The sequence below is a fragment of the Ziziphus jujuba genome, chromosome 5 (assembly GCF_031755915.1).
Source record: "Ziziphus jujuba cultivar Dongzao chromosome 5, ASM3175591v1".
In the NCBI taxonomy this organism is placed as follows: domain Eukaryota; kingdom Viridiplantae; phylum Streptophyta; class Magnoliopsida; order Rosales; family Rhamnaceae; genus Ziziphus; species Ziziphus jujuba.
Genome location: NC_083383.1, coordinates 29,968,558 through 29,993,909, shown reverse-complemented (window position 1 = coordinate 29,993,909; position 25,352 = coordinate 29,968,558). Strand labels below are relative to the sequence as shown.

Here is a 25,352-nt window from a genome sequence, read left to right as displayed (position 1 = left end):
GCATTTTAGTACTTTTAATTTTTGCAATTTTGTAATTTAAATTTTCAATTTTTAAAATTTTAAATTTAAATCTTCAATTTACCCATTATATTATCTAAACCCTTTCACTGATTATATTCTGCTCTGACAATTGAATTACTGAGGAGAAAAGAAGGTTAGTTATTTAGCATACAAGCTGGTTTTCGAAGAATGCGAGTTTGTTAATGACTTGCAGAATGATGTGAATTTAATTAATAATTGTAATGTTTATTTTGATTTGGATATGTTCTGAGGACAAGAGATTAAGGATCTTTTAGATTCATAGGTTTTTTTAAAGTGTTCTTCTTGCGGTGGAGATGCTAATAGAGTGCACATATAATTGCTCGTCATCCTCTATCATTAAAAGATTATGAGTCTTGCATGAAGGAAGGGCCAAAGTGGCTGCTTCTTGCTTTACGCCCGATGTACTTGCGGTGGTTTGAGTTTTTTTTTTTTTTTTCGAAACGAAAAATCAATTTATAATTTGTTGTAATTTGGAGCATATTTAACTTTTTGACTAATAAAATGTTTAACAATTGTCCCATGTGAGGTGCAAATAGAGTATCAAAGTGCAAATTTTTTAAGGATAGGAAAATGCAAAATTGTTAAAACTTAAGGATATTGATTTATTAAATTATATTTTAATACTTTTTAATTTGAAATTTAATATATTTTAAGAGCATTTATGTGATCTGCACGTGAGACTGTTATTAAACGTCATTAGTAAAAAATTAAACATGGTTCAAATTGCAACATATTATATATAAAAACCCTAAAACACAACTTTTAAAAAAGTTGATATCCTAATTAAATCATAAAACTAAAAGTGGTACTAAAATATAATAAACCTTAACAAATAATTGTGTAAAACGTAAATATGTAATAATAAAGTAAGTGGGATATATTAAATAATTGTTAAATATGCTCGATTATAAATGGTTTCTTACATCAAATTTCTCCTTCAATAGTTTTATAAAGTGTTTCCTACAAAACAATCCCATCGTATCCATTTATTCCTCTCCCTTATTTGGCGGTACAACTAAGAACCAAATTAATCACTCACTCAATGTCCTCGAAGTTAATTTTACTCCCCCATGTTTGTATCTTTCATTTTGTCCTCATCAAAGCCTCAATCCACTTCTTTGGACTTTGGAGGCTTGGCTTGAGGCTTTAGAGAGGAATTGCATGAGTCCTGTTCATCCCGTTAAGATATTTTAATTAATTAATTTTTTTAAAAAAAAAAGTTATAAGTTAATCTTATTTACATAATTTATTTATTTTTGTAATGCATGTACAAAATAAATAAATAAATAAATAAAACTGAAAAAAAAGGGTGGTGCGAAATAGTTAATTAAATATGCTATGTAATGAAACACGTAAAATTAGCTGATTTGGTTGGAAAATAAAATTTTTAAGACAGCCCCAAACATAACACACCATTGCGGTCGGGCTAGCAGGGAAAAAGTTAAATGTGAGAAGGTGATCATCACGTGAAATATTTGACGAATGATGGTTGGGTTTGGAAAAGTGGTAGAAAAAGATCAGATGCCCAAATTAACCCACACACATAAAGTAAATTACAATCCTAAAAAAGAAATATTTCATAAATAGACTATAGTAAACACTATAGACTATACTCCAACCATGCACAATTTAGCCTATAAATACCATAGCATACAGCATTAGTTATCACTCAACTTAATTGTGCTACTTAGACCTAAAATCATAATTAAGCAGAAAGCAAAAGAGTTTCTCCAAGGTCATTGCGATGGCAACTACTATAGTAGCAGCCATCCTGCTTATGGTCTCCACCGCGGCTACCGCGGAGCTTAAAAATGGTAAGTATGACTAAATCCTAATCTCTTTTTTATTACATTTTTTTTTTTTTTTTGTTTGACAAAACTTATTTGGATTGTGAAAATTAATTGGTTGAATTAATTGATGTTGTGATTAAAAGCAGAGAACATGAACCCAACATTAACTGCATCAGAAGGTGAGAGAGGCTTGAAAGGGTACTGGAATAATAAGTGGAAGGTAGGAGATGAAGGTTTTCATCTTCACATTCAACGTCCTCACTTCCCACGTTTAGTATTTCCCCTTCCAATTCCAATTCCGCATTTACATACTCATGATCATCATGTTCATCATCCATCACCACCACCATCAGTATCTTCAGCCCAACCACCAGCATATATATTACCCTAATTCAGCTTCAAGCAACTTATTATTTATATATTTATAATAAATAACTGTTGCTGAAAAGCATTAATTTATATATTTATATGATACCAGTTTCTGCTTATGAGATGTAAAGTGATATATCTTTCTCGATGATCTATATCTAGTTGGAATGAAATCTACTTAAATTTTTATGCATTTTGTGTTTCTTGTTAGTTTGTTTACAAATAATTTATATAAGAATAGAAATTGAAAGTTAACCACTACATATCTTAACAACTAAAGCAGCTCTATATCTATACAGATTCTCTGAGAATTTAGACAAAATTAAGCATATATTGTCCAAACTCATTTCTCTTTTGATTTGAGAACTAATTAACTTGCAGAAATTAACAAGTTCGTACCTGTAGCATCATTTGGAAAATTCAAATATTAAAAGTTAAAAACTGAAATCACTTATGATCAAAGTAATGCAAAGGAATGAAGCAACAGACCTTTTTTATTGAACTTACGAGATTTCTCTATAAAAGAGGATCATCAATTTATGGTATTATTAAAAAGAATCCAAGTTTCACATGAGAACAAAGCAATTTCTTTTTTGCGCCACCTTAGTCCATGAAGAATATCCTTGTATATCACTTGTCATAAACGGCCAATGATCGTAACTTGCGAAATTGCATACCAATCTTCCAGAAAATTCCAAATTTTACTTACCGGGGTAGATTCATAATAAACTTTCAAAAGGAGATTGTCAAAATAATAATAATAATAATAATAATAATAATATGTAATAGAAGAAAACCAACCATGCATGATCTTCTCCTCTATTATAAACTCTGTTTTTATTTCATGTCCAATTACGTTCTAAAATCTAAATCTTTGTAGAGAACCATATAGCGTAGGTGTTAATGTGAAAAAGGGGCTAATATTGCTCAAATGTTCAAGGGCCAACTACCATAACGGATTTAGAAGGCTTTTCGATGGAAATATTCTTTATTTTTTAAAACAAAGCTTAATTTGCCAAGTAAGAATGGATGATTGTTTCATATTAAAAGAGGGGCTAATATGGATCATTTATATTGGAGAACTTCTAATTACACAACCAGAATTTCTCCTCACACTACCAAATTTTTCATAGAGATAACCAAACCAATTTGGGTGTGGAGAGAAATTTTGGCGTTGCAAATAGACCGACTCTTTGTAATGGTTAGGTTTAAGTAATATTTTGCCACTGAAGACAGATTTTCTTTTCCTGGGAAATGTGGTTGTCTTGGAAAATGGGGATTGGGGTTTCCCTATGTAAATTCCTGGATTTCATAGAATTAAAAATTTTGAAGGATTTTTTGATAATAAAATTAGAACATACTGTTATTTTCTACAATCCAAAGCCATAGGAATGGGAACGGAAAAAAAGGCCAAAAAAAGAATTGGGAAATAGAACTAGATACAGCCTACAGGGCAACTGATATAATTAGCCATCGAATATCGCTCCTCAGAGCTGGTTTATTTAGTTTGTATCTACTAACAACCAAGGGACATTTTTGAAGGTCAGCGATGATATGAAAAATATTTTATTCGATCGGAATCATGCATATATATATATCGCTCCTCAGAGCTGGTTTATTTAGTTTGTATCTACTAACAACCAAGGGACATTTTTGAAGGTCAGCGATGATATGAAAAATATTTTATTCGATCGGAATCATGCATATATATATATCTATATATATATATATAGATATTTATATATGAATGGAAAACTAAAAATAGAAATAAACAAATAAATAACCCATACAAAACACAAAAATAGTAAGAAAAGCTTGTATACAACTTTTAGATGATTTCACCCAAAAAAAAAAAAAAAAAAAAAAAAAAACACTTTTGTGTAGATGATAAAAAAATCCATAGCAAACTCTCCCATCAACCTGCTCCCCCAAATGAAGGAAAAAAACTTTTGTATAGATGATTTCGAACAGCAAGTCATTTTATAGCTAAACAATCTCATATTCGTTTTATAAAATCTTCATACTTTATTTTAATGTCGTTTTAATATTGCATATAAATAATATATATATATATATATATATATATATATATATAATTAGATTTACATCATACTAATTCAAGAGCTTTCTTTGTCATTTAGTAGATTAATATTTTGAGAGTTAAAAAAAAAAAAAATATATATATATATATATGGTTTATTGAATACTTCTAAGTTTATTCTTTCTAAATATGGTTTTAATATTTTACTAAATTTATATTTAATTATTAATTAATTTTTAAATTTTATCCTTTAAGGTATATAAAATTTAATAAAAAAATCTAATATTAAAATCATCCAATCAATATGAAGTGAATATATCTCTATAGTACAGCTATTAAGTTTAAATATGTGATTATTGAGGATTGTATGGGTGACGTATATAACTGTTGTTTATCTCCCAGGACATTCCTTCCTTCAAAAAAAGAGCAAACTTTCATACAACTATTATACCATATCACATGTACAATGTCCATTAATCATGTAAAAAGTAAATCCAATATATACAATTATATTCAAATATTAAGATAAAATATGTGACTCCTATTAAATAATTTTGAGTAAGTTAAATTAGGAGTAAGGGAAAATTTTATTTATATCCCTTTAGTTTTGTCTTAATTATATCTAAATTTATATTTATTAAAAATCATATTCAAACCTCATCTGTTATTTTTTACCATTAAAAATCATAAATATAATTGTAATAAAGTTGAGAGGGTGTAAATCAAATTTATCCTTAGATCCTGTTTAAGACGTTTTGAAATTTTAAAAAAAAATTAAATTTCTAAGAATTAGTTTACCGGGTATCAATATTCCGGGATCAATTTTCTATAAATTATTTTTCTGAGTATTTAGTTTGTATAAGGGTATTTAATAATTCAAATAAATGATTAATTTGCGTTTCAAAAATCGAGAATAAAATTATCTTTTAATTAAATACATAAACTAGTTTCTCAATAAATTTTAAAATGATATATTTTTTTAAAATATTTATTTTTCATCCTATTTTTTTATATTGTGATATTTAATTTCTCTTATGGTTCACAATTTTCTTTTTCTAAAAACCATCCAAATAGAAATATATATATATATATATATATATTTCCATAAAAAAATTTAAATTTTTATTAATTTTAACACTTTTCAAACAAAAATTTAGAAATAATTTTTTCCACCAAATTTCTCCTACAATAGTCAACTTATATATGCGTTTTCCTCAAAACTCCAATCATGTCCATTTATTCTCCTTCCTTATTTGGTAGTACAAATAAGAGTACCAAATTAATCACTCATTCAAGTTCCTGCTTCAGCATCTTTCAATTAATATGTCCTCATCAAAGCCTCATTCCGCTTCCAGAGGGATTGCATGAGTCCTGTTCATTCCGTTGAGGTATTTTACTATTTTAATTGAATTTTATCTTTCAAAAAATAATTTTTGTTTTAATGTTATATAAATAATTAATTTATGTAGTTTAGTATTAGCTTCTTCGGTCATATATATATATATATATATATATATATAATGCTAGTAGTATCTTATAGTCATTAGAATTACCCTAATTCAATATTAGTAAAAATAAAATAAAAAATAAAATAAAAAATTGGTGGTGAGTGATAGTCAATTAAAGATAGTAAGTCATATGTACGTGTTATAATTTACATTTGCAAAATGCATTAAGTAAAATTAGAGGATTGGTTTGTAAAGAAATAATTCAAAAGACCACCCCAAACCCAAAACATAACACCATTGTGGTCGGGCTTATTTTCAAGGAAACCTTCAATGTAGGAAGGTGATCACGTGAAATATTTGACAAAAGATGGTTGGCCGATTGGTTGGGAATGGGAAAAAGTGCAGAGAAAAATCAGATGCTCAAAATTATCCCACAACTCAACAAATAACTAGTGCATACACTACTCTCCAACCATGCATAATTTAGCCTATAAATACCTTAGCAAATGGCATTAGTTTATCATTCAACTTAAATTGTGCTACATAGAACTAAGATCATAATTAGCATTAGTTTATCATTCAACTTAAATTGTGCTACATAGAACTAAGATCATAATTAAGCAGAAGAGAGAGCAAAATGAGTTTCTCCAAGATCATTTTGATGGCAACTACTACAGCAACCATCATGCTCATCTTATCCACTTCCACTGCTTCTGCGCGCACGCTTAATGATGGTGATGGTGAGTATATATATATATGTTCAAATCCTAATCTTTTTAATTTGTTTAAATTGTTTACTTTTTTTTTTTATTTTTTGAAGAAACTTATTTGGTTAAATTAACCTTATGCTTAATTAGGAGGAGGTGAAACTAAGAAAATAGAAGACATGAGCCTAATCCCAGCACCAGAAGTTGAGAGAGGCATGAAAGGGTACTGGAATAAGTGGAAACTGGCAGTTGAAGGTTTTCATTTTCCACATCTACACTTCCCACACATTCCCAATATTTCATTTTCAATTCCAATTTCAATTCCATTTCCTCCTTTCCATATTCATGATCTTCATCTTGATCAACCATCATCACTAGCAACTTCTGCTCAACCACCAGCACCTTCTGCTCAACCACCAGCATATATATTAAACTAAGTTCCTTCAAGCAGATAATTATAATTAATTATGTAATAAATAAATGTTGATGATGAAGACATTTTATATATTTATATTTATATACACAACTAGCTAGTATTAGTATCTGCTGATGAGATGTAAAGTGATATATATCTTTCTTGGGGATCTATATCTATTGGAATGAAATCTCTACTTCAAATTTAATTTATGCATTTTCTGTACCTTGCTAATGCATTTACAACCTTATATATATATATATATATATATAAGTATATGAAAAGTAACAACTATATATAGTGATTTACTTAATACTAAACCAGCGATCTACTACCAATGGTTCTTATAAATTGCATACCAATCTTCCAGAAATTTCCCAAATTTTCTTATCACTCTGAAAGAAAACAACAGAATTAATTGGAAGCACGTAATTACCAAAGTCCCAAATAAACTTTCATAAAGAGAGTGAAAACAAATAATATTATAAAAGAAACCAACTATGCATGATATTCTTCTCTTTTATAAACTCTCTTTTCTTATGTAACCTCAAAATATATCCACTTAATGACCATAGTCCCAAATAAACTTCCATAAACAGAGTGAAAACAAATAAACCAACTATGCATGATATTCTTCTCTGTTATAAACTCTGTTTTTTTATGTCATCTCAAAATATATTCACTTACTTACCATAGTCCCAAATAAACTTTCATAAAGAGAGTGAAAACAAATAATATTATAAAAGAAAACCAACTATGCATGATATTATCCTCCGTTGTAAACTCTGTTTTCTTATGTTATCTCAAAATATATTCTAAAATCTAAATCTTAGTAGAGAACCAACCTAAGGTGTTAATATCCTTGAATTTTCAAGGAATGAAGATTTAGAAGACTCTTCGATAATCAAAGTACATTAACATTAATGTAAGAAAACGGGATAAGAAAATTTTGTTTGGAAAACAGAACAGAACTAGATAGAGGGGATTGGGACTTAAAGAGTTTGTTTTCCTATGTACTAAATTTGCTTTCTAACTATAAAAATCATTCTATACTCACGAGTAGTCCTATTATTATTTTTGTTTTCGTATATGCTTTCATATCTTATTCGTTGGAGATTTTTGATTAGTCCACCTTGTAGTGAATGAAAAGTAACATATATATATATATATATATATATATATTTATTGAGAAATGCTATGGTGCACATGCTATGGTGCGGTATGGTGTGGTCCATCCATGCGGACCCGCATCAAAGTCGATGTCTTTTAATATCGGTTTTTCTGTGTATACATACATAGCAAAGCTGAGATTTTTTTTAAAAAATATTGGTTTTGGTGCGGATCTGCATGAGGACGGACCACATTATAGAAACGCTATATATGTATATGTGTGCGTGTATATATATATATATAGACTTAGTGTTTGAAACTTCTTTACTTGTACAAAAATTAATGTTTATATATATATATATATATGTATGATTTTGCTAAACAGAGGAATTGGGTGTGGGCTCCTAAAAAATTTATAATTTAAAAAAGGTATAAAATTTTGTATATGCCTATCTTCAAAAGGACAGATATTAGCCGTCCACTATTGTAACAGCCCAGTCCATCCGCATGCGATATTATCCGCTTTGGACCCAGCCCCCACGGTTTTGTCAAAACGCATCGTAATGGTTAGGGGGAATCCTCTTACAACCCCTACCTACCAATCCTACTGGCACGGGCCTCCCAGGTTCAATCACGATATTGTCTGCTTTGGAAGCTAGGTGGTGAGTCCAATCCTACCCCTCAAGGTTTTACTTTTCCTCATGGAAAAGCGTCGCTGCAAACAGGCGTCCTGGCCATGGCGGGGGGTGGCTACGGCCGATATCAACTTGCCGACCTTCGGTCCTATGGCAACCACAGGACAATCCATAAATCACCTACGCACTTCTCACATGCACCTGTGCACTAATCATATCCATGTGCGCACTAATCATATGCACATATACAGAACACCGGTACGTGTGTGGTGCATCATAAAAATTCTAGAATCCATATAGTTTCAAATCCAAGAAAAAATTCCACCGGGTTTATTCCATTCAATTAAACCCGTATATTTTTCCACAATTCCTTTCTAATTCACTATCACAAATCCATCGCATACTTTCCATCAATTTCAATCCATCCATGAATGTAACAATAATAAAAAATAAATATTACTTCAATTCCTCAAAATTCAAATATAATTGGATCTCACAATTCATCGATGGATAAATACAATTTTATTAAACATAAATAATTCAAATATTTATTGCAACCACAATTTAAATAAACTTAAATCCACAATTTCATAAAACAAAATTCCCATAATTTACCAAAATCGATTTATATTTTAATGCACAATATACTATAATTTTATTCAATTGTGGCATCAAAATCCCCAAATATAATTTATAAATAATTAATACATGAATATAATTTCCAAACACATATTCAACATAAAATATATGAAATTTATCAACCCAAAATAGCCTAGCCCAGACCATCCGCATGCAGATATTGTCCTCTTTGTACCTGGATAATCTTTTTACAACTCAGCCCTCAAGGGTTTAAAATGCGTCTGCAAAGAAAAGTTATCCACATACTTATAAGCCATGCTTCGTTCCCCTTTCCAACCCATGTAGAACTTGACAATCCTCCCTCCTTAGGGCCCAGCGTCCTCGCTGGCACACCAATCCGGGTACTGGCTGTGAAATCCCATATCGGTTGGAAAGGGGAACGAAGCATGCCTTAAAAAAAGGTGTGGATGTCTTTCCCTTGAGAAGCATTTTGACAAAACCGTGCGGGCTGGACTCAAAGCGGACAATATCTCATGCGGGTGGTTTGGGCTGTTACAGATGGTATCAGAGCCGGACCCAGATCGGTGTGCCAGCGAGGACGCTAGGCCCCAAGGGGGGTGTATTGTCAGATCCCACATCGGTTGGAAAAGGGAACGAAGTATGCCTCATAAGAGGGTGTGGATACATTTCTCTTGAGAGGCCTTCCCATGAGGAAACGTAAAACAGTGCAGGATGGGCCTAAAGCGGACAATATCTTAATTCGACCTAGAAGCTCGTACCAGTGGGACTGGCAAGTAGGGGTTGGAAGAGGATTCTCCCTAACCAGCCCAGACCACCCGCATGAGATATTGTCCGTTTTGAGCCCAGCTTGCACGGTTTTAAAAGGCCTCTCAAGAGAAAGGTATCCACACCCTCTTATAAGGCATGCTTCGTTCCCCTTTCTGAAGCATGCCTTATAAGAGGATGTGGATATCTTTCCCTTGAGAGGCCTTTCTTTCTGAAGCATGCCTTATAAGAGGGTGTGGATATCTTTCCCTTGAGAGGCCTTCCCATGAGGGAATGTAAAACCGTGCGGGCTGGGCCTAAAGCGGACACTATCTCGATTGGGCCTGGAAGCCCGTACCAGTGGGACTGGTAGGTAGGGGTTGAAAGAGTATTCCTCCTAACTATTGAGAGGCTTTTTAAAACCGTACAAGCTAGGCCCAAAGTGGATAATGTCTCATGTGGGTGGTCTGGGCTGGGCCGTTACAGATGGTATCAGAGCCAGTACCCGGATCATTGTGCCAGCGAGAACGCTGGACCCCAAAGGGGGTGGATTGTGAAGTCCCACCTCGATTGGAAAGGGGAACGAAGTATGCGTTATAAGGTGGTGTGGATACCTTTCCTTTGAGACGCGTTTTGACAAAACTGTGCGGGCTGGGCCCAAAGCGGACAATATCTCATGCGGGTGGTCTGGGCTGTTACACTGGCTCTGATACCATCTGTAACAGCCCAACCTAGACTACCCGCATGCAGATATTATCCTCTTTGGGTCTGGGGAATCCTCTTACAACCCAGCCCTCAAGGGTTTAAAACGCATCTGCAAGGGAAAGGTATCCACATGCTTATAGCTATGCTTCGTTCCCCTTTTCCAACCGATGTGGGACTTAACAACTGTTATCCATAATATAATCAATAAATGGTTCAAGGACCTAACAGTCACCCACTATAGGAAAATCCTATATATATATATATAAACTCTAGAAACTACCAGATTTTCCGTGAGTAAAAACCTTAAAAACCTATGGTAAATAGAAGTTGATGTACAGCCTTTGAACCATTTGAGAAGTTATAATGTATGCTATAATTATATATTTGTCTATATATATAGATGGGGAACTGACAATGATTGTAGTTTGATAAAAATTAAAGAACACTATGACTTTTCTTGGCTTGCAATAGTGTCAAGACACATTGAAATTCGACTTCTCGAAGACCAGAAAGGACTCCTCTCGGACCTCTCCACATGGATGGACCAACATGAAAATAACAATGATCCCATACTTTATAAGCATTTTGCATCTACATACATAAGATGAAAACAAACAAACTGCTAACCCAACTCCCACAAAATGATATTGGATTGGGGTCCATTCTAGCCTTTCCAACACCACTAGTTGCTATAGAAATTATCAAATTGAGAACAATATCATTTTTTTTTACCTTCCCAATGTAAATTGTGGTATATATATTTACAAGTATATATGATCTATTGTAGATGAACATAAGAAAAAGAAGGTTAATTTCAAAAGAAGTGGGTTAAATAATTTGTTAGACTCATTTGTAAAAATTGATTACCTAACTAACCGGTAAAACAAGACTAAAAGCTTACATTAGTGAATTAGTGATTTTATTATTAAATTATAAGGAAGTAAACCACAAGCGGAGAAAAAGCAGAGAAAGATTAACATACTGCTTAAAGTGCTGTCACAATCCGACCCCAAAATCTACCATTTGCAACGAAGGTTCAAAATTAATATCGTGCATCCTTTATTTATTTGAATAAAAATTTCAAAAGGGATTTGAACTAAAGTTTAGCCTATAAATACCACCAAACGCACTTCATTCTCTGTATCCCAGCTCTAACTGCTTCCAACTTTGGGCTAGCTATATAGAGGGAAAACCGAGAACTATCTTGAGCTACTCAAAAATGGCTTTCTTCAAAGCCTACGATATCATGGTGATGGCAATCATCCTGCTTATTTTCTCTTCTCTGGCTACCGCATGGTTAACGATGGAACAGTATCAATCTTAACCTTGGTTAGTATACATTATACTAATTTGTTAAATTAATATATTTTTAAGTTTTCTTTAAATAATGTATTTATTATTTATATCCTCCCAATATTCTAAAAATTAATTTGTAATTCATTAAAAAAAATTTTAATATTCGAATCCTATAATTGTAAATACGAAGAGGCTCCAATAAGGATGTCCAAAAATTTTTAAGTTACAAATAAATGGATCTGATCATTTAAAACCTTTAAATTTGATAGGTAATATATATATATATATATATATATATATATATATATATATATATATATATATATACATATATATCCCAGTATTATTTATTGCAGGAAGAAAAGTTCGTGGTCATGTATCTGATAAGCAAGTTCAACACCCAAAACCCGACTCTGCTGGTAGGAGCTAGACTCCAACAACAATTATTATATCAGGATCTTTTTAAATTAAGCGCACTAATTATATTCATTGTTTTATTTTTGATATGGGATTTGAATTAATTCTGATCATAAGGAAAAATGACTTTTATCATTGGACTATCCCTATAAAACAATTAGAAAGTCTTAAAACATCTTTAATAGCTCTGTCAATTTTTATATTTTAATTATCATATAAAAAATAAATGGAAATTTATAAAAATAAAAAAATAAAAAAATAAAAACCTTTCCATTGGCTTTATTTATGGACTCCGTCAAGTTAACGTGTTAAAAAATAAAATAAATAATATCAAAGAGATTGTATATTTTAGACGTTATATTGACAATATAATCAGTAAATTAATATCTATCAAGAATATAATAGGTTTTTAAGAAAAAAAAATTAGTTAGATATTATTAATTATTATTATTTTATTTAAAAAAATTAATGTACATATCATTATATTTAAACAGAAATCGATTTTAAAATATCCATCAAATAAACATTCATATTACATTAAACTGAAAGCTCTTTCAACTTTTATATCACATAGATTATAATTCATAAAACCATTAAAAATGCTAAATTATCCATTAAAAAATTTACAAAAATGGACCCGCAAAATAAAAAATAAAAGTAAAAATAATGCGAAAAGAAATATCTTTTTCTTAAAGTGGTCCAACCATTTACTTCTAACGTTTTCTTTTCCCCACCTAGATAACGATATGAGATTAATTCTAGTTACTGTACTTTATAAAATATCTATAATTAAGGGCCATTTTAAAGAAAAGGCCTTTCTGAGAGGTTAATATGGTAATGCATTTCCGTTTGCCGTCAATAATAAATCCTTGTTCTATATGCGCTTTCCTTCTTTCTTTTTTTCTTTTCTTTTCTTTTTTTTCTTTTTTCTTTTCTTAAGTTTTTCATACATGGTGGGAGTCAAAATCTTTTTGTTTTGGTATTTGTTATGGTTGATGATAACAAGTAGAAAGTAGATTAATTTATTACTGATATAATAATAATTTATTATCTCTTTTTAAATTCCTTATACTTTTCAAACTAACTATATAGAAAAATCAATAATAGTAGTCAATTAAACGAGCATGTATATCCTATGATAATGACAAATAGTATTTTTTATTTTATTTATTAATTTTTATTGATCCAACGTGTTCCAAGCATGGATTATTGGAAGATGATGGTGTTAAAACAATAGAGAATTTTGAAGTGATGATAATATTTTAAGGAATCAAAACCACAAATGATGGAATAAGAGGTCTTTTGACCTGCGCCAAGCATGCCAAGACTCAATCATAACTTTTGACTCGCAGTGCAATATGGCTCGGCTGGCTTCCTTCCGTTACCACCCACGATGGTTGGCTAGTAATTTAATTTGTTGTCATAACTGTAACCTGAATTTCTAGTCAATAAAGTGCTCTTTATTGACTACTTATACAGAGGGACAATAGAGAATGATAGAAAATTGGTGGACCATGGAAACAACAAAAATGCTAAGCTTAGCTAGATTTATGATACCTAATAATTAATTAATTTCTTTTTGGTAATACCAACTCTTGCTACTAGCTTGTTGATAATCACATTGCAGGGGCTACTGATACTTGTAATGCAGCAAACCGTTATTTGGTAAGAAAGATATTAGAGTATAGGGCATGATTAATTAGAAGCAATAGTCGAATTTGTAGGACATATATATATATATATATATATATACACACACGTGTAAATATCATATAATTAAAATCTAAATACAAAACTTAATTAAGAGTCTATAGGGAGTCTTCAGCGACCTTCAACGATAGTAGAATTCACTTCATTTATATAAGTGGCTTCTTCACTAGTTGATGGGTCTCTGCTTGTGTAACTTCTCTTCATCATGAATGCTGGTGCCTTTGGATGAGGCAGCGCTATAATATTATTCCCCAACATGAACACTACTGCTGACAACGTTAGGCCGATCTGATGCGTACTCTTGCACACACAACAGCCCTATTTGAACACATCTCGAAGCTTCTTCAGCGAATTCTTCGTCCAACGTTGAGTTGAGTATGTCCATGCATTTTCCATCTCTCCACAGTTCCCAAACCTACAACAATTTTGTTCACACTTAATAGTTTCAAAAGTAATTAAAATTTGACAAACTTGTTAATTAGTACATATAACATGAACTCAATCATATTCTTACATGTCCAACCATATTGAAGTTTGTTTTTTCATTATAGTAACTAGAGTTCCTTTTGCCGGTAACAATTTCTAACATCAAAACTCCGAAGCTGTATACATCTGATTTTATTGAAAACATGCCTTCCATTGCATACTCTGGAGACATCTAACCATTGCAGTAACATATAAAAGTTCTTTAGATCAATAGCCCTTGGATTGGAAAGAATTAAGTAGCAACAAAATCAAGGGGAAAATATTTAACTTACTATGTTCCTACCACACGATTGGTATTTGCTTCGATTTGATCCCTTCCAAATATTCTAGCCATACCAATATCTGCAATTTTGGGGATCATTTCAGCATCTAGTAGAACATTGCTGGCCTTTAGATCTCTATGGATAATTTTTAGTCTTGAATCTTGATGACGATATAAGATCCCTCGCGCAACTCCACAGATTATGTCAAAGCGTTTTCTCCAATCTAACAATTTCCTATTTGTTTCACCTAAGAGACATCATAATAGGAAACCAAAGATTAAACCCTTGTCTAATCGATATTTTTCCTACATATATAAAGTCATTTCATTTTGCACTTCAAAATAGGCACAATAAGGGACATGTACCAAAAATTAAAAAAATCTAAGCTCTTGTTTGGCAAGTACTCATAGATTAACATCCTCTCCTCTTCTTGAACACAGCAACCTAAAATCCTCACAAGATTCCTGTGCTGGAGTTTTGCAATCAGCATAACTTCATTCTTGAACTCTTCGTTTCCTTGCCCGGATTACTTCGATAGTCTTTTCACTGCTATTTCCATTCCATTGTAGAGCATACCCTGAAATCACATTCCAAAATCTACTATAAATAAACATACAAAATGAAGAAAAAATACCCTTTACAGAATTTGAGTCGCTGATTTATTAATTTAAGCAAGAGTACCTTATACACAGGGCCAAAACCACCTTCTCCAAGCTTGTTAGCATCAGAGAAATTGCCTGTTGCTGCAGCTATAATATTTATACCAAACAATGGTAAATCTGAATTTCTTACACTTTCATTAAGCTCCTTTCCTCCTACAGAGTCTTCAAAATAGGGTGAAGTAGTTATGGAAGTACTAAATGAATGTCAGCTCTGCCTTTTTTTCACTGTCATCGAACACAAAAGAATTAATGCTTGGTTTTGAATTGTTCATCAGCAATTGCATAATCTTACAGTTTCCACTATTCACCGAAAAAAAACTTACAGTTTCCACTTTTTGATTACTTTTAAATCAAATATTAGAGAGTGCAACATTACAATTTTTACCTTTTTTCTTCCTCTTTACCATCCAAAATGCAAGAAGAGCCAGGATAAAGCACACTTTGACAGACCCTACCAGAATTGCCACTTTCCAAGTCTTGTTTATAGTACTAATTGACCCATTTGGATATTCAGCTGCATGTCATGTAACAATCAAATCAAAAATAAAACTCAGTACTGGGATAGAAAACATCATCTCTAATCACAGTCTGTTGTGCTTGTGTACACACATACGCATATATTTTGGTTTGTAAAAGATTTCATAATCCACACCTTGATTTGTCCAAAAAGTGTAAAAAACTTTGTTTTTTTCAGTAAATTCCTAAAACTACAACAAATTGAACTAAACTAGCATCACTTGTGTGTACATGGAAAATTTTTTTTTGGCCTGTGGCTGTGGCACCACTCACATGCCCTTGCTGCTGCCCATGACAATATGTGACTGGTGCTAAATACCATCTGAACGATATAGCATTAAGCATCTATTTTTCCCACAAAAAGAAGCACGTCACCTAGAAAGAATTATTTTACATAATACCATGAATTTACATTAATTTCATTGTCCAATATCTATTAAAATTTACAATCCTGGCGCATTTGTGTCATGTTATGTGGTTCTAGTACTTTGCTTCAATTATTTGTAGTTTGTTGGGGAATTTATTAACGTGACAAATGCATTTGTCTCAAACAAGGAAACAAACTCGAATTTTAATTTACATTCAAAAAATAGAATAAAAAATAAAAAAATAAAAAGTTGGAAGTTAAATAGTACCTAAAGTAGCTGCATCAACCCGTACATACAGATCTTGACCCACATTGGAAAAGGTCCTGGTGTCCACCAGATCACCGTACCATGTCAAGCACCCGATCTCCCCGGGTATCATCTGCACTCGTGTAAGCCGTGCAAGAACAATCCCTCAGGCACTCACGCTCGCACGCTTTCATACCCAAACTCTATTCACACGTGCCCTAGAAGTGTCAGGCACCTCACACGTGTCACCTTCACGAACCCTTCCCCATTCCCGCACGTGCGCACCCCTTGTTTCCTCACGCATCCACCCGATCCGTATCTCAAAGCCCAATCATGGGACGACTTGGGTTCGAATCCGGGTAAGCACGTGCACTCGAAATTTTCCATGTTGCTCGGATCGCAATTACCATTGGGCCCACACCTGTTGAACTTGTCGCAAGCCTCCGTCGGTATGGACCAGAATTTATTCCGTGGCGGGCCTGATCTTGCCACGTGGAGTACGCAACGAGCCCTGATTCCTCTATCGTCATCTTGGTCAAAATCGAATCGTTTAGAATACCGTACATGATTGAGATCTCATCTCGGTTATTTACAAAACTGACATTGCATATGAAAGGGTTTGTCATCTCGGGTATACCGCTCCATCTGTGCCCGGTCCAAGGTCCACCCCGCCACCATGGAACCCCACCTTTGTACAAGAACAATTGCGGATATCCAGTCGGGTCAATCCGGTGATGGATGACCCAGTTCCTGGATCATCCGTTGACGTTTGGAACCGGTCTAAACTGGAATTCCGGTTCAAACCCAGTTTCATGTGCGGAAGCATAGTGTTGGTTGGGTAATCAAAGCTCTGCCAAACAAGCGAACTGTTCTGAATCTGATCAAGCAAAACAAGATTTCCCACATCTAAAAGCTTTGCTATGGGGTTCTTTGAAGAAGAAGAATTTGAGGACCAAAGTGGAAAGTTTGGATTTTCATAGCCATAGATGATGAGTCTTCCGTGGCTATTAATGGTTAATATTCCAGAGGTATCATTGATGGGATTGTCTCTGTTTGCAACCCAAACTACGGTTTGCTCAGAAATTCGATGGTACCAAATTCCAACGTAACGACGGTGAGAACTGGCAGGGCTGAAAAACCCGAGAGCGAAGATTTTTCGGGTTGACAATAGAATGTCACCATCTTTGAGAGGTTGGTTTGGTGTAATTATGGTAGTTTCAAGGGGAATGCAAAAGGGTAGAAGAAGAAGAAAGAAGATGAAGGGTGAATGTATTAATGTAGCAATAATGTTAATGGTTTATTATTATTCACTTTCGAGTGTACATTTTGTGGCTGTAATATGGGCTGGTACTAGCATATAATATTGCATATACATTTTATATATATACAGAGAGAGGTTTTAAAGTCGTTTGATCTAGGTAAGAAGATCCATATTAGGTGAAAATTAAGGTCTGAAACTTTTGAAAGAAAGTATGAAAAAGACAATCGGAAGGAACAAAAATAGACAAAGTATGACCAAAAAGAGAAAAAAGGTAAAACTTATAAATTGGCCAACTCGCTGTGAAAGTAAGCTCCTAAAAGATGACACGTGAATGTACATGTTTTTTTGTTTTTCTGGTGAAAACGTGAATTTTTTTTTTTTTTTTTTGGGTGAATGTGAAAACGTGAATGTTTATTTATTTAATTACTTTTTTTTTATAGTTCTCTCTCTCTCTCTCTCTCTCTCTCTCTCCAAACGTGAATGTATAATATGTTTCTTTGGTAATAACGTGAGTCTATACGTTATATAAACTATATTGCCACAAAATCTTTACCAAAAAAAAACTATATTACCTGCCACAAAATATATGACACTCTGTATCTGTCTATTCACAAGTTACTAGATGCCAAACTGTTGTCTTTGTCCTTTTTTTTTTTTTTTTTTCCTTTTTTGTGGGGCCAACTTTAACCCAACGGTTTGATAGGTTAGTTTTTTAAAACTATTAAATATTGGAGAAATTATTCAATACACAAGATTTACAATGACATGGTGCACATTAACCTCTTAGAATTTGCCATGTCAAAATAATTTGGCTACATCATCTTTAGTAACTAAATCAGCTCTAATACCATGCAAAAACAGTTTATCCCCTTTTTTACTTCCTCTTCATTTCTCTGTCAATGTAAGGCTGATCTTGTTAGTATCATATACACAACGGAAGCCTGATCGTGATTGAATAAAGCGTGCAATAAATTATGTCATTATCCATAAGTTTACTAACTTTTAGCGTAGAACCTTCCAAACTATTCTCTAAGCGACAGATCTGCGTGTGGGCGCACCTGATCACAAAAGAAACAAGAAGATTAATCTGAAAAAATCTCTGAAACTCACAGTTTCTGTTTTTCTCTCAAGGTGTTTTTTTTTTCTATTGAGATTTTAAATCTCTAGAAAATAATACGTTAAACTTATTAACTGGAGGCTAGTAAACAGTATATTTATAGACTGCTACCCCTAATCCTCCTAGGGTTTAATAACACTCGTTAAACTTATTAACTGGAGGCTAGTAAACAGTATATTTATAGACTGCTACCCCTAATCCTCCTAGGGTTTAATAACACCTTGGGCTCAATTAATGGGCTCCTTCTTGTATCTTAATAATCAATTAAATGGGCTCTGTTAATTAATAAGCTAGTTTGGGGATCCTACGGCTCATTATTAATCAAGGCTCCTAATAATGGATTAGCTTGCTCCAAGAGCATTAATCCAACAATCTCCCACTTGTTCTGAGCAAGCCTGGGACCGTAATCTTATCTGGTGCTATTCCACTAAAAGCCCAGATGTGAACTCCAAGATTAATAATATTTATATTAAATGTATTTTTCTTTTGTAAAATATTAATAATTAATTGATAATAATTTCTGTCAATCAATTAATTATTTATTCTCTTAAGTTATCAGTTTCTCTAACGGATCCAATGCACTGTCCAGTGACTTTCAACATCCGAGTACCGAAACATGTCAAGAGGATATTTCATACAAATTTCTTTTTGTATATTTCATAAATACTTAGCAATCAAATGACCATAATTCCCAAATCATCAAGATATTGGCCGTTCAAAAATAGACCTCACCTATTGATAATTCAAATAACCATAGTCACTTAATTACCTATTTATAATATACTCAGGATTAAGAAAAATAACATATCTAATATCGCCAGAGAATTAATACATTTCACAGAAATTTATCCTTAATTAAATCTCTTCCGATCCTCTCAGAATGACCATAATTCATTCCAATATTTTATAATAACCAAGACAGATTATTTCATAAAATATTGCAGTCTAAATAAAGTGCCCAACTTTATTTAACAACTGTGAGATAATTCATTAATTATGAGAACCTATGACCATGTCTTCTATGGATATATCCATATGATCATATACTACATAATCAATCTGGACCTTATACGTAAAATAAAACGTGCATAAGAATTGAAAATCCATACATTAAATCAGAAAATGAAATTACAATTAGTCTTGTTCCTAGAGCATAAATGTAACCAACTCCCACTTACTCTAAAGTAAGTCTGGAATCCTCTTAAAACCCATACAATTTACATGCTTTTCAAACACACGTTCAGGAAGAGTCTTAGTAAAAGCGTCTGCTAGGTTCTCCTCAGATACTATCTTAGTAACCACTGTATATCCTATATCAATGAAATCACGAATCAAGTAGTACTTTCTTAATATGTGTTTCTGCTTTTTGTGAGACCTGGTTTCTTTGAACTATGCTACGGCCCCACTGTTATCACAGTAAAGGGTAATGGGCCAATCTGTACGTGGTATCACATGGAGATCCAAAAGAAATTTCTTAAGCCATACAGCTTCCTTTGCAGCTTCAGATGCAGCTACATATTCAGCTTCAGTTGTAGAGTCAGCAACATAAGTCTGTTTAACACTCCTCCAACAAATGACCCCTCCATTTAGGGTAAACACATATCCTGATGTTGATTTGCTAGAATCAATATCCCCTTGAAAATCAGAGTCCGTATAACCAAGGGTTTCAAGACTCCCACTGGAATACACCAACATATAATCCCTCGTTCTCTTTAAATACTTGAGTATATGTTTCACGGCAGTCCAGTGTTCTACTCCAGGGTCTGATTGGTACTGGCTTACTACTCCCACCGCATGACAGATATTTGGCCTGGTACATAGCATGGCATACATGAGACTACCAACAGCCGAAGCATAAGGTTTCTTACTCATGAGTTTTTTCTCTTCAGGAGTTTTGATGATTGCTCCTTAGAAAGATGAATTCCATGTCTGAATGGTAGAAGTCCCTTTTTGAAATTTTCCATACTAAACCTGGTCACTATTTTATCAATGTAGGAAGCTTGGGATAGAGCTAACATCTTCGTTTTTCGGTTTCGTAAAAGTTTGATTCCTAGAATATAGTTAGCTTCACCCAAGTCCTTCATATCAAACTGCTTTTTCAGATAACCCTTTACGTCTGACAACACTTTCACACTGTTTCCAATTAACAGAATGTCATCTACATAAAGAACCAGAAAAACAACCACTATTCCTTGAATCTTTTTATACACACATGGTTCACCAGGGCTTTTCTCAAAACCATATAATTTGATAACTTGATCAAACCTGATATTCCATGATCTGGATGCTTGCTTAAGTTCATAAATAGACCTATGCAACTTGCAAACCATGTGCTCTTGACCTTTTATTATAAACCCTTCCAGTTTCTGCATAAAAATGTCCTCTTCCAGCTTCCCATTTAGAAAAGCTGTTTTGACATCCATTTGCCAGATCTCATATCGAGAGCTACTGCTACAGCTAAGAGAATCCGGACAGATTTAAGCATGGCTACTGGCGAAAAGGTTTTATCATAATCGATGCCCTCTTTATGGGTGTAACCTTTTGCCACCAATCTAGCTTTGAAGGTTTCAACCTTCCCATCTGGTCCTCTCTTTCTCTTGTAGATCCACTTACACCCAATTGGTTTTACCCCTTTAGATGCTTCTACAAGAGACCAGACTGAGTTAGAATCCATAGATTCCATCTCACGGTCCATGATCTTTCTCCATTCTTGCACATCAACATCCTCCAATGCCTCTCTGTATGTGGTAAAGTCGTCATCAGGATTATCCAAAACGACTTGATAAGTCTCTCCTAACAAAGGCATACCTTGCAGGTTTACGTATCATTCTCCAACTATAAGTTTGCTGCACTAGTTGTTGTACATGTATAGGAGGATCCAAGTTTTGTGGTTCAAGTAGATTATCAATCTCTACATTATATCATTGTTCTTGAGTTTCTTGAATTTGGTCCTGAGCTATTTCCTGTGTTTGTTCACCTTCGGGTACATTTTGTACATTTTCCCCTCTTTGAACATCAACAGGAAACAGAGGTGGAAAAATAGGAGTTTTTGGTGGATCTCGAACTGAGTCAAGCTCTTCAAGAACTACTTTACTCTTAGGTTTAAAATTGTTCATATAATACTCCTCTAAGAAAGTGGCATTAGTACTTACTATCACCTTCTTTTCTTTTGATTATAAAATATTCCACCTCTCGTTCCCTTAAGATAGCCAATAAATATACACATTTCTGTACGAGATTCCAATTTATGAGATTTCTATGCTAAGACATGTGCTGGGGCACCCCAAATCCGAATATGGTTTAAGCTGGGCTTGCACCCTTTCCATAATTCTGTGGGTGTCTTTGAAACAGATTTAGATAGAACCAAGTTTAGTATGTATACAGTTGTTTCTAAGGCATATCCCCAAAACGATTCAGGTAATGATGAATAACTAGGCATCGACCTCACCATATCTAAAAGGGTTCCATTTCTCCTTTCAGAGACTCATTTTGTTGGGGAGTTCCAGGAGATGATAATTGAGAAATGATCCCCTCTTTAGCCAAGTAAGACTTAAACTCTCCAGACAAGTATTCACCGCCTCGGTCAGACAGAAGCTGTTTGATATGGACACCTAATTGCTTTTCTGCCTTAGCCTTATACTCTCGAAATTTATCAAAAGCTTCAGACTTATGGCGCATTAGGTAAACATAACCATATCTTGAGTAGTCATCAGTAAATGTGATGAAATACTCATACCTGCCTCTTGCTTGAACGCTCATTGGTCCACATACATCAGTATGTACCAATTCCAATTGTATGGTGGCACGATTTTCTTTGGCCTTGAAAGGCCTCTTTGTCATTTTACCTTCTAAACATGATTGACATACTGGTATAGGTTCAAAGATCAAGGAATTTAAAATTCCACTTTTAACCAAACCATAAATCCTGCTAGAATTAATATGACCTAATCGCAAATGCCATAGATAGATTTCATTTGAAACCTTCCTTTTCTTAGATAAGAGAAGTTGCTCATCATCATTAATTTCAATGGCATTAATACTATAAGACAAAGGAGTTAAAAAATATAGACCATTCATCAATAATCCAAAACAAATAAAAGTATTATTACTCTTTATTGAAACTGAGGAATTAACTGTACTGTTAAACCATGTTCAACTAAACAACTAACAAAAACCAAATTCCTCTTAAAATCCGGAACAAATAAACAGTCTAATAAATTTAAAATTTTATTATCAAAATATAACTCCACTAGTCCTACTGCCATTAAGGAGACATATTCTCCGTTTCACAATTTCAAGCTTCTTTGTCCTTTATTGAGTGGGCTGCTTTGTTTGAACCACTGCAAAGAGTAACAAACATGGTTAGTGGCTCCTGAATAAATGATCCATTTGTCATTGTAATTCTCCACTAAACAAGCCTCAACAACATTTAGACTACCCATACCTGATTTAGGACAGTTTTTCTTCCAGTGATCTTTCTGTCCGCACTTGAAGCACTTGCCTTTCGGCTTCTTCATTGCAGCCGGTTTGACAGCTGGACCTGTTCCCTTCTACTTCTTATTCTTCTTTCCACCCTTAGGCTTCCCTTTAGGCTTTGAAGAACTTTCAGCATGATAAGCACTTTCTTGCTTCCCGAGAGACCTTTCAGCACTCTCAAGCTTGTGCATCAGTTCAACAGGAGTAAGCTTTAGTTTGTTCATATTATAGTTCATTTTGAACTGACTAAAGCTATTCGGTAGAGATTCCAAGATCATGTCTCTCTTCATCTCTTGTTCCAGCTTAGCCCCCATCACTTCCGCAGTACTGATGTGCGCCATCATCTTTAAACAATGGTCCCGAACACTTCCTCCAGTCATGCGAGTGTTCATTAATGCCCCTATAGTTGATTGTCTAGCAGTACTATTACTTTTAGCAAACATCCCATCTAGAGTCTGAATCATTTCTGACATACACTCCAGACTATCAAGTTGCTTCTACAAATGTTCTACAACGCTGGCAAGAATATAACAGCAAGTCGTTATATTTGCCTGTTGCCAATCTGCAAATTGCTTCTTAGTTTCCTCTGAAGCATTAGCAGCGGGCTTCTAGGGTTTCGGAGTTGTTGTAATGAATTTAATTCTCTCAAAATCAAGGACAATATAGAGATTGGTTTTCCATAGGTCGTAGTTATTTCCATCCAATGGTTTTTGATTCAAAATTGTAGCTAGAGGATTAAAGGATGCCATTTTCTAAAAATTAAAATGCACACATATTAACACATAATCAACACAACAAACATACAAATATGTAGATCCCTTAAACTACTTATTATTAATGTTTATTGCAACAATAATTTAATTTCCATTACAAATACTTACGTTGGGTAAAACATTTGTAATAAATTAAATTTTGAAGATGGTATATTTTAATGTCCTACTAAGTTAGCTCTCAGGGAAGGTGAGGTGGGTCTCAGACTCCTTAAAAACCTACCTCCTTAGACAGAGCCTTCTTAGATAACCCCAAAATATACCACTCAAAATTGATTAAAAAATTAAAACTTTTTGAACCCGATATGTATAGTGTCCTACCAAGTCAGCTCCTAGAAAAGGTGAGGTGGGTCTCAGACTCCTTAAAAACCTACCTCCTTAAACAGAGCCTTCTCAGATAACACAAACACACATCATTCAAAAATTAATTTTAAAATCAACCATTATTTCAATAATCTTTGGGCTTTTAATAACACTAACAGAGTCTCGTTGGGAGGATTATTAATGTCATTAAAATTGAATGTAATAACCATTAATTTTAATTTCAAAATTATCTTTAATATCTAAGTATTGTTGACGTTGGGCCGTACAACCTTATTAAAATTTTGAAATTATTTTAGATCCAATCCAATAAAATCTGGTCATGTTTATCCATTGGGGTATCACATAACCATTTTATTATTGGACCCTTAATGGAGCTCGCAAGTTTTAAATTAATTAAATTAATTCTTTAAAACCTTCACCCATTCAATATTTTACATTAATTAATTAGGGTTTTCCATAATAATATTATCTAGATAAAACAAATATTATTATGCACATGTATATATCAAATGATGCAATTATATGGCACCACCTATTCTAAATGACATGTTAAGCACATATCACATGTTATATCCATATAATTTAAACAATTATAAACATAGAATAATTAATAGGCCCTAATCCATGGTTTCCTAGAAAAGAAAAATTACAAGCCCAATAGGCCCAAAAAACCCAACTTAATATCTGGCCCGTACTTCTTCTTTTCTTCAAATCTTGCAAGTCAATGGGGTGTGGGCCAAGTTAGAATTGGTTTCTAAGATTTTTAGCCCAAAAAACACAAAACCCTAACAAGTCCCCTATTGATCCCGATCACCAAAACCGCCGCCAGTCACC

At 33.3% G+C, this 25,352-nt stretch overlaps 4 protein-coding genes and 1 pseudogene across 5 annotated transcripts; 2 read left to right on the top strand and 3 right to left on the bottom strand.

Annotated features, from left to right (window-relative positions):
• Positions 1–1,712: 1,712 nt before the first annotated feature.
• On the top strand, positions 1,713–2,394 carry LOC112492136 (uncharacterized). Its single transcript, XM_048476381.2, has 2 exons — positions 1,713–1,856; positions 1,979–2,394. Exons 1-2 carry the CDS (start codon positions 1,787–1,789, stop codon positions 2,221–2,223), a joined length of 315 nt encoding a protein of 104 aa, XP_048332338.2. The 5' UTR covers positions 1,713–1,786; the 3' UTR covers positions 2,224–2,394.
• A 3,810-nt stretch (positions 2,395–6,204) lies between these two features.
• LOC107421691 (uncharacterized) lies at positions 6,205–7,028 on the top strand. Its single transcript, XM_016030974.4, has 2 exons — positions 6,205–6,430; positions 6,548–7,028. Exons 1-2 carry the CDS (start codon positions 6,328–6,330, stop codon positions 6,832–6,834), a joined length of 390 nt encoding a protein of 129 aa, XP_015886460.1. The 5' UTR covers positions 6,205–6,327; the 3' UTR covers positions 6,835–7,028.
• A 6,981-nt stretch (positions 7,029–14,009) lies between these two features.
• On the bottom strand, positions 14,010–15,811 carry LOC107421677 (G-type lectin S-receptor-like serine/threonine-protein kinase RKS1). Of its 2 annotated transcripts, XR_009638926.1 has the most exons (5): positions 15,460–15,811; positions 15,144–15,355; positions 14,788–15,025; positions 14,544–14,687; positions 14,010–14,444 (listed from the first exon to the last, which is right to left on the bottom strand). XR_009638926.1 is itself a non-coding variant. In XM_060817084.1 (2 exons), the coding sequence occupies exons 1-2, from the start codon at positions 14,685–14,687 to the stop codon at positions 14,274–14,276; spliced, it is 315 nt and encodes a 104-aa protein (XP_060673067.1). In that variant the 5' UTR covers positions 14,688–14,779; the 3' UTR covers positions 14,010–14,273. The 2 variants fall into 2 exon arrangements, 1 of the variants encoding a protein (XP_060673067.1); XM_060817084.1 differs by lacking the exons at positions 14,788–15,025; positions 15,144–15,355; positions 15,460–15,811 and having other exon boundaries at positions 14,544–14,779.
• Positions 15,812–16,580: 769 nt separating this feature from the next.
• Positions 16,581–17,867, bottom strand: LOC132799230 (G-type lectin S-receptor-like serine/threonine-protein kinase RKS1; annotated as a pseudogene).
• Positions 17,868–23,498: 5,631 nt separating this feature from the next.
• LOC132803789 (uncharacterized) lies at positions 23,499–23,888 on the bottom strand. Its single transcript, XM_060817330.1, has one exon. The coding sequence runs from the start codon at positions 23,886–23,888 to the stop codon at positions 23,499–23,501; it is 390 nt and encodes a 129-aa protein (XP_060673313.1).
• Between the last annotated feature and the right edge of the window lie 1,464 nt (positions 23,889–25,352).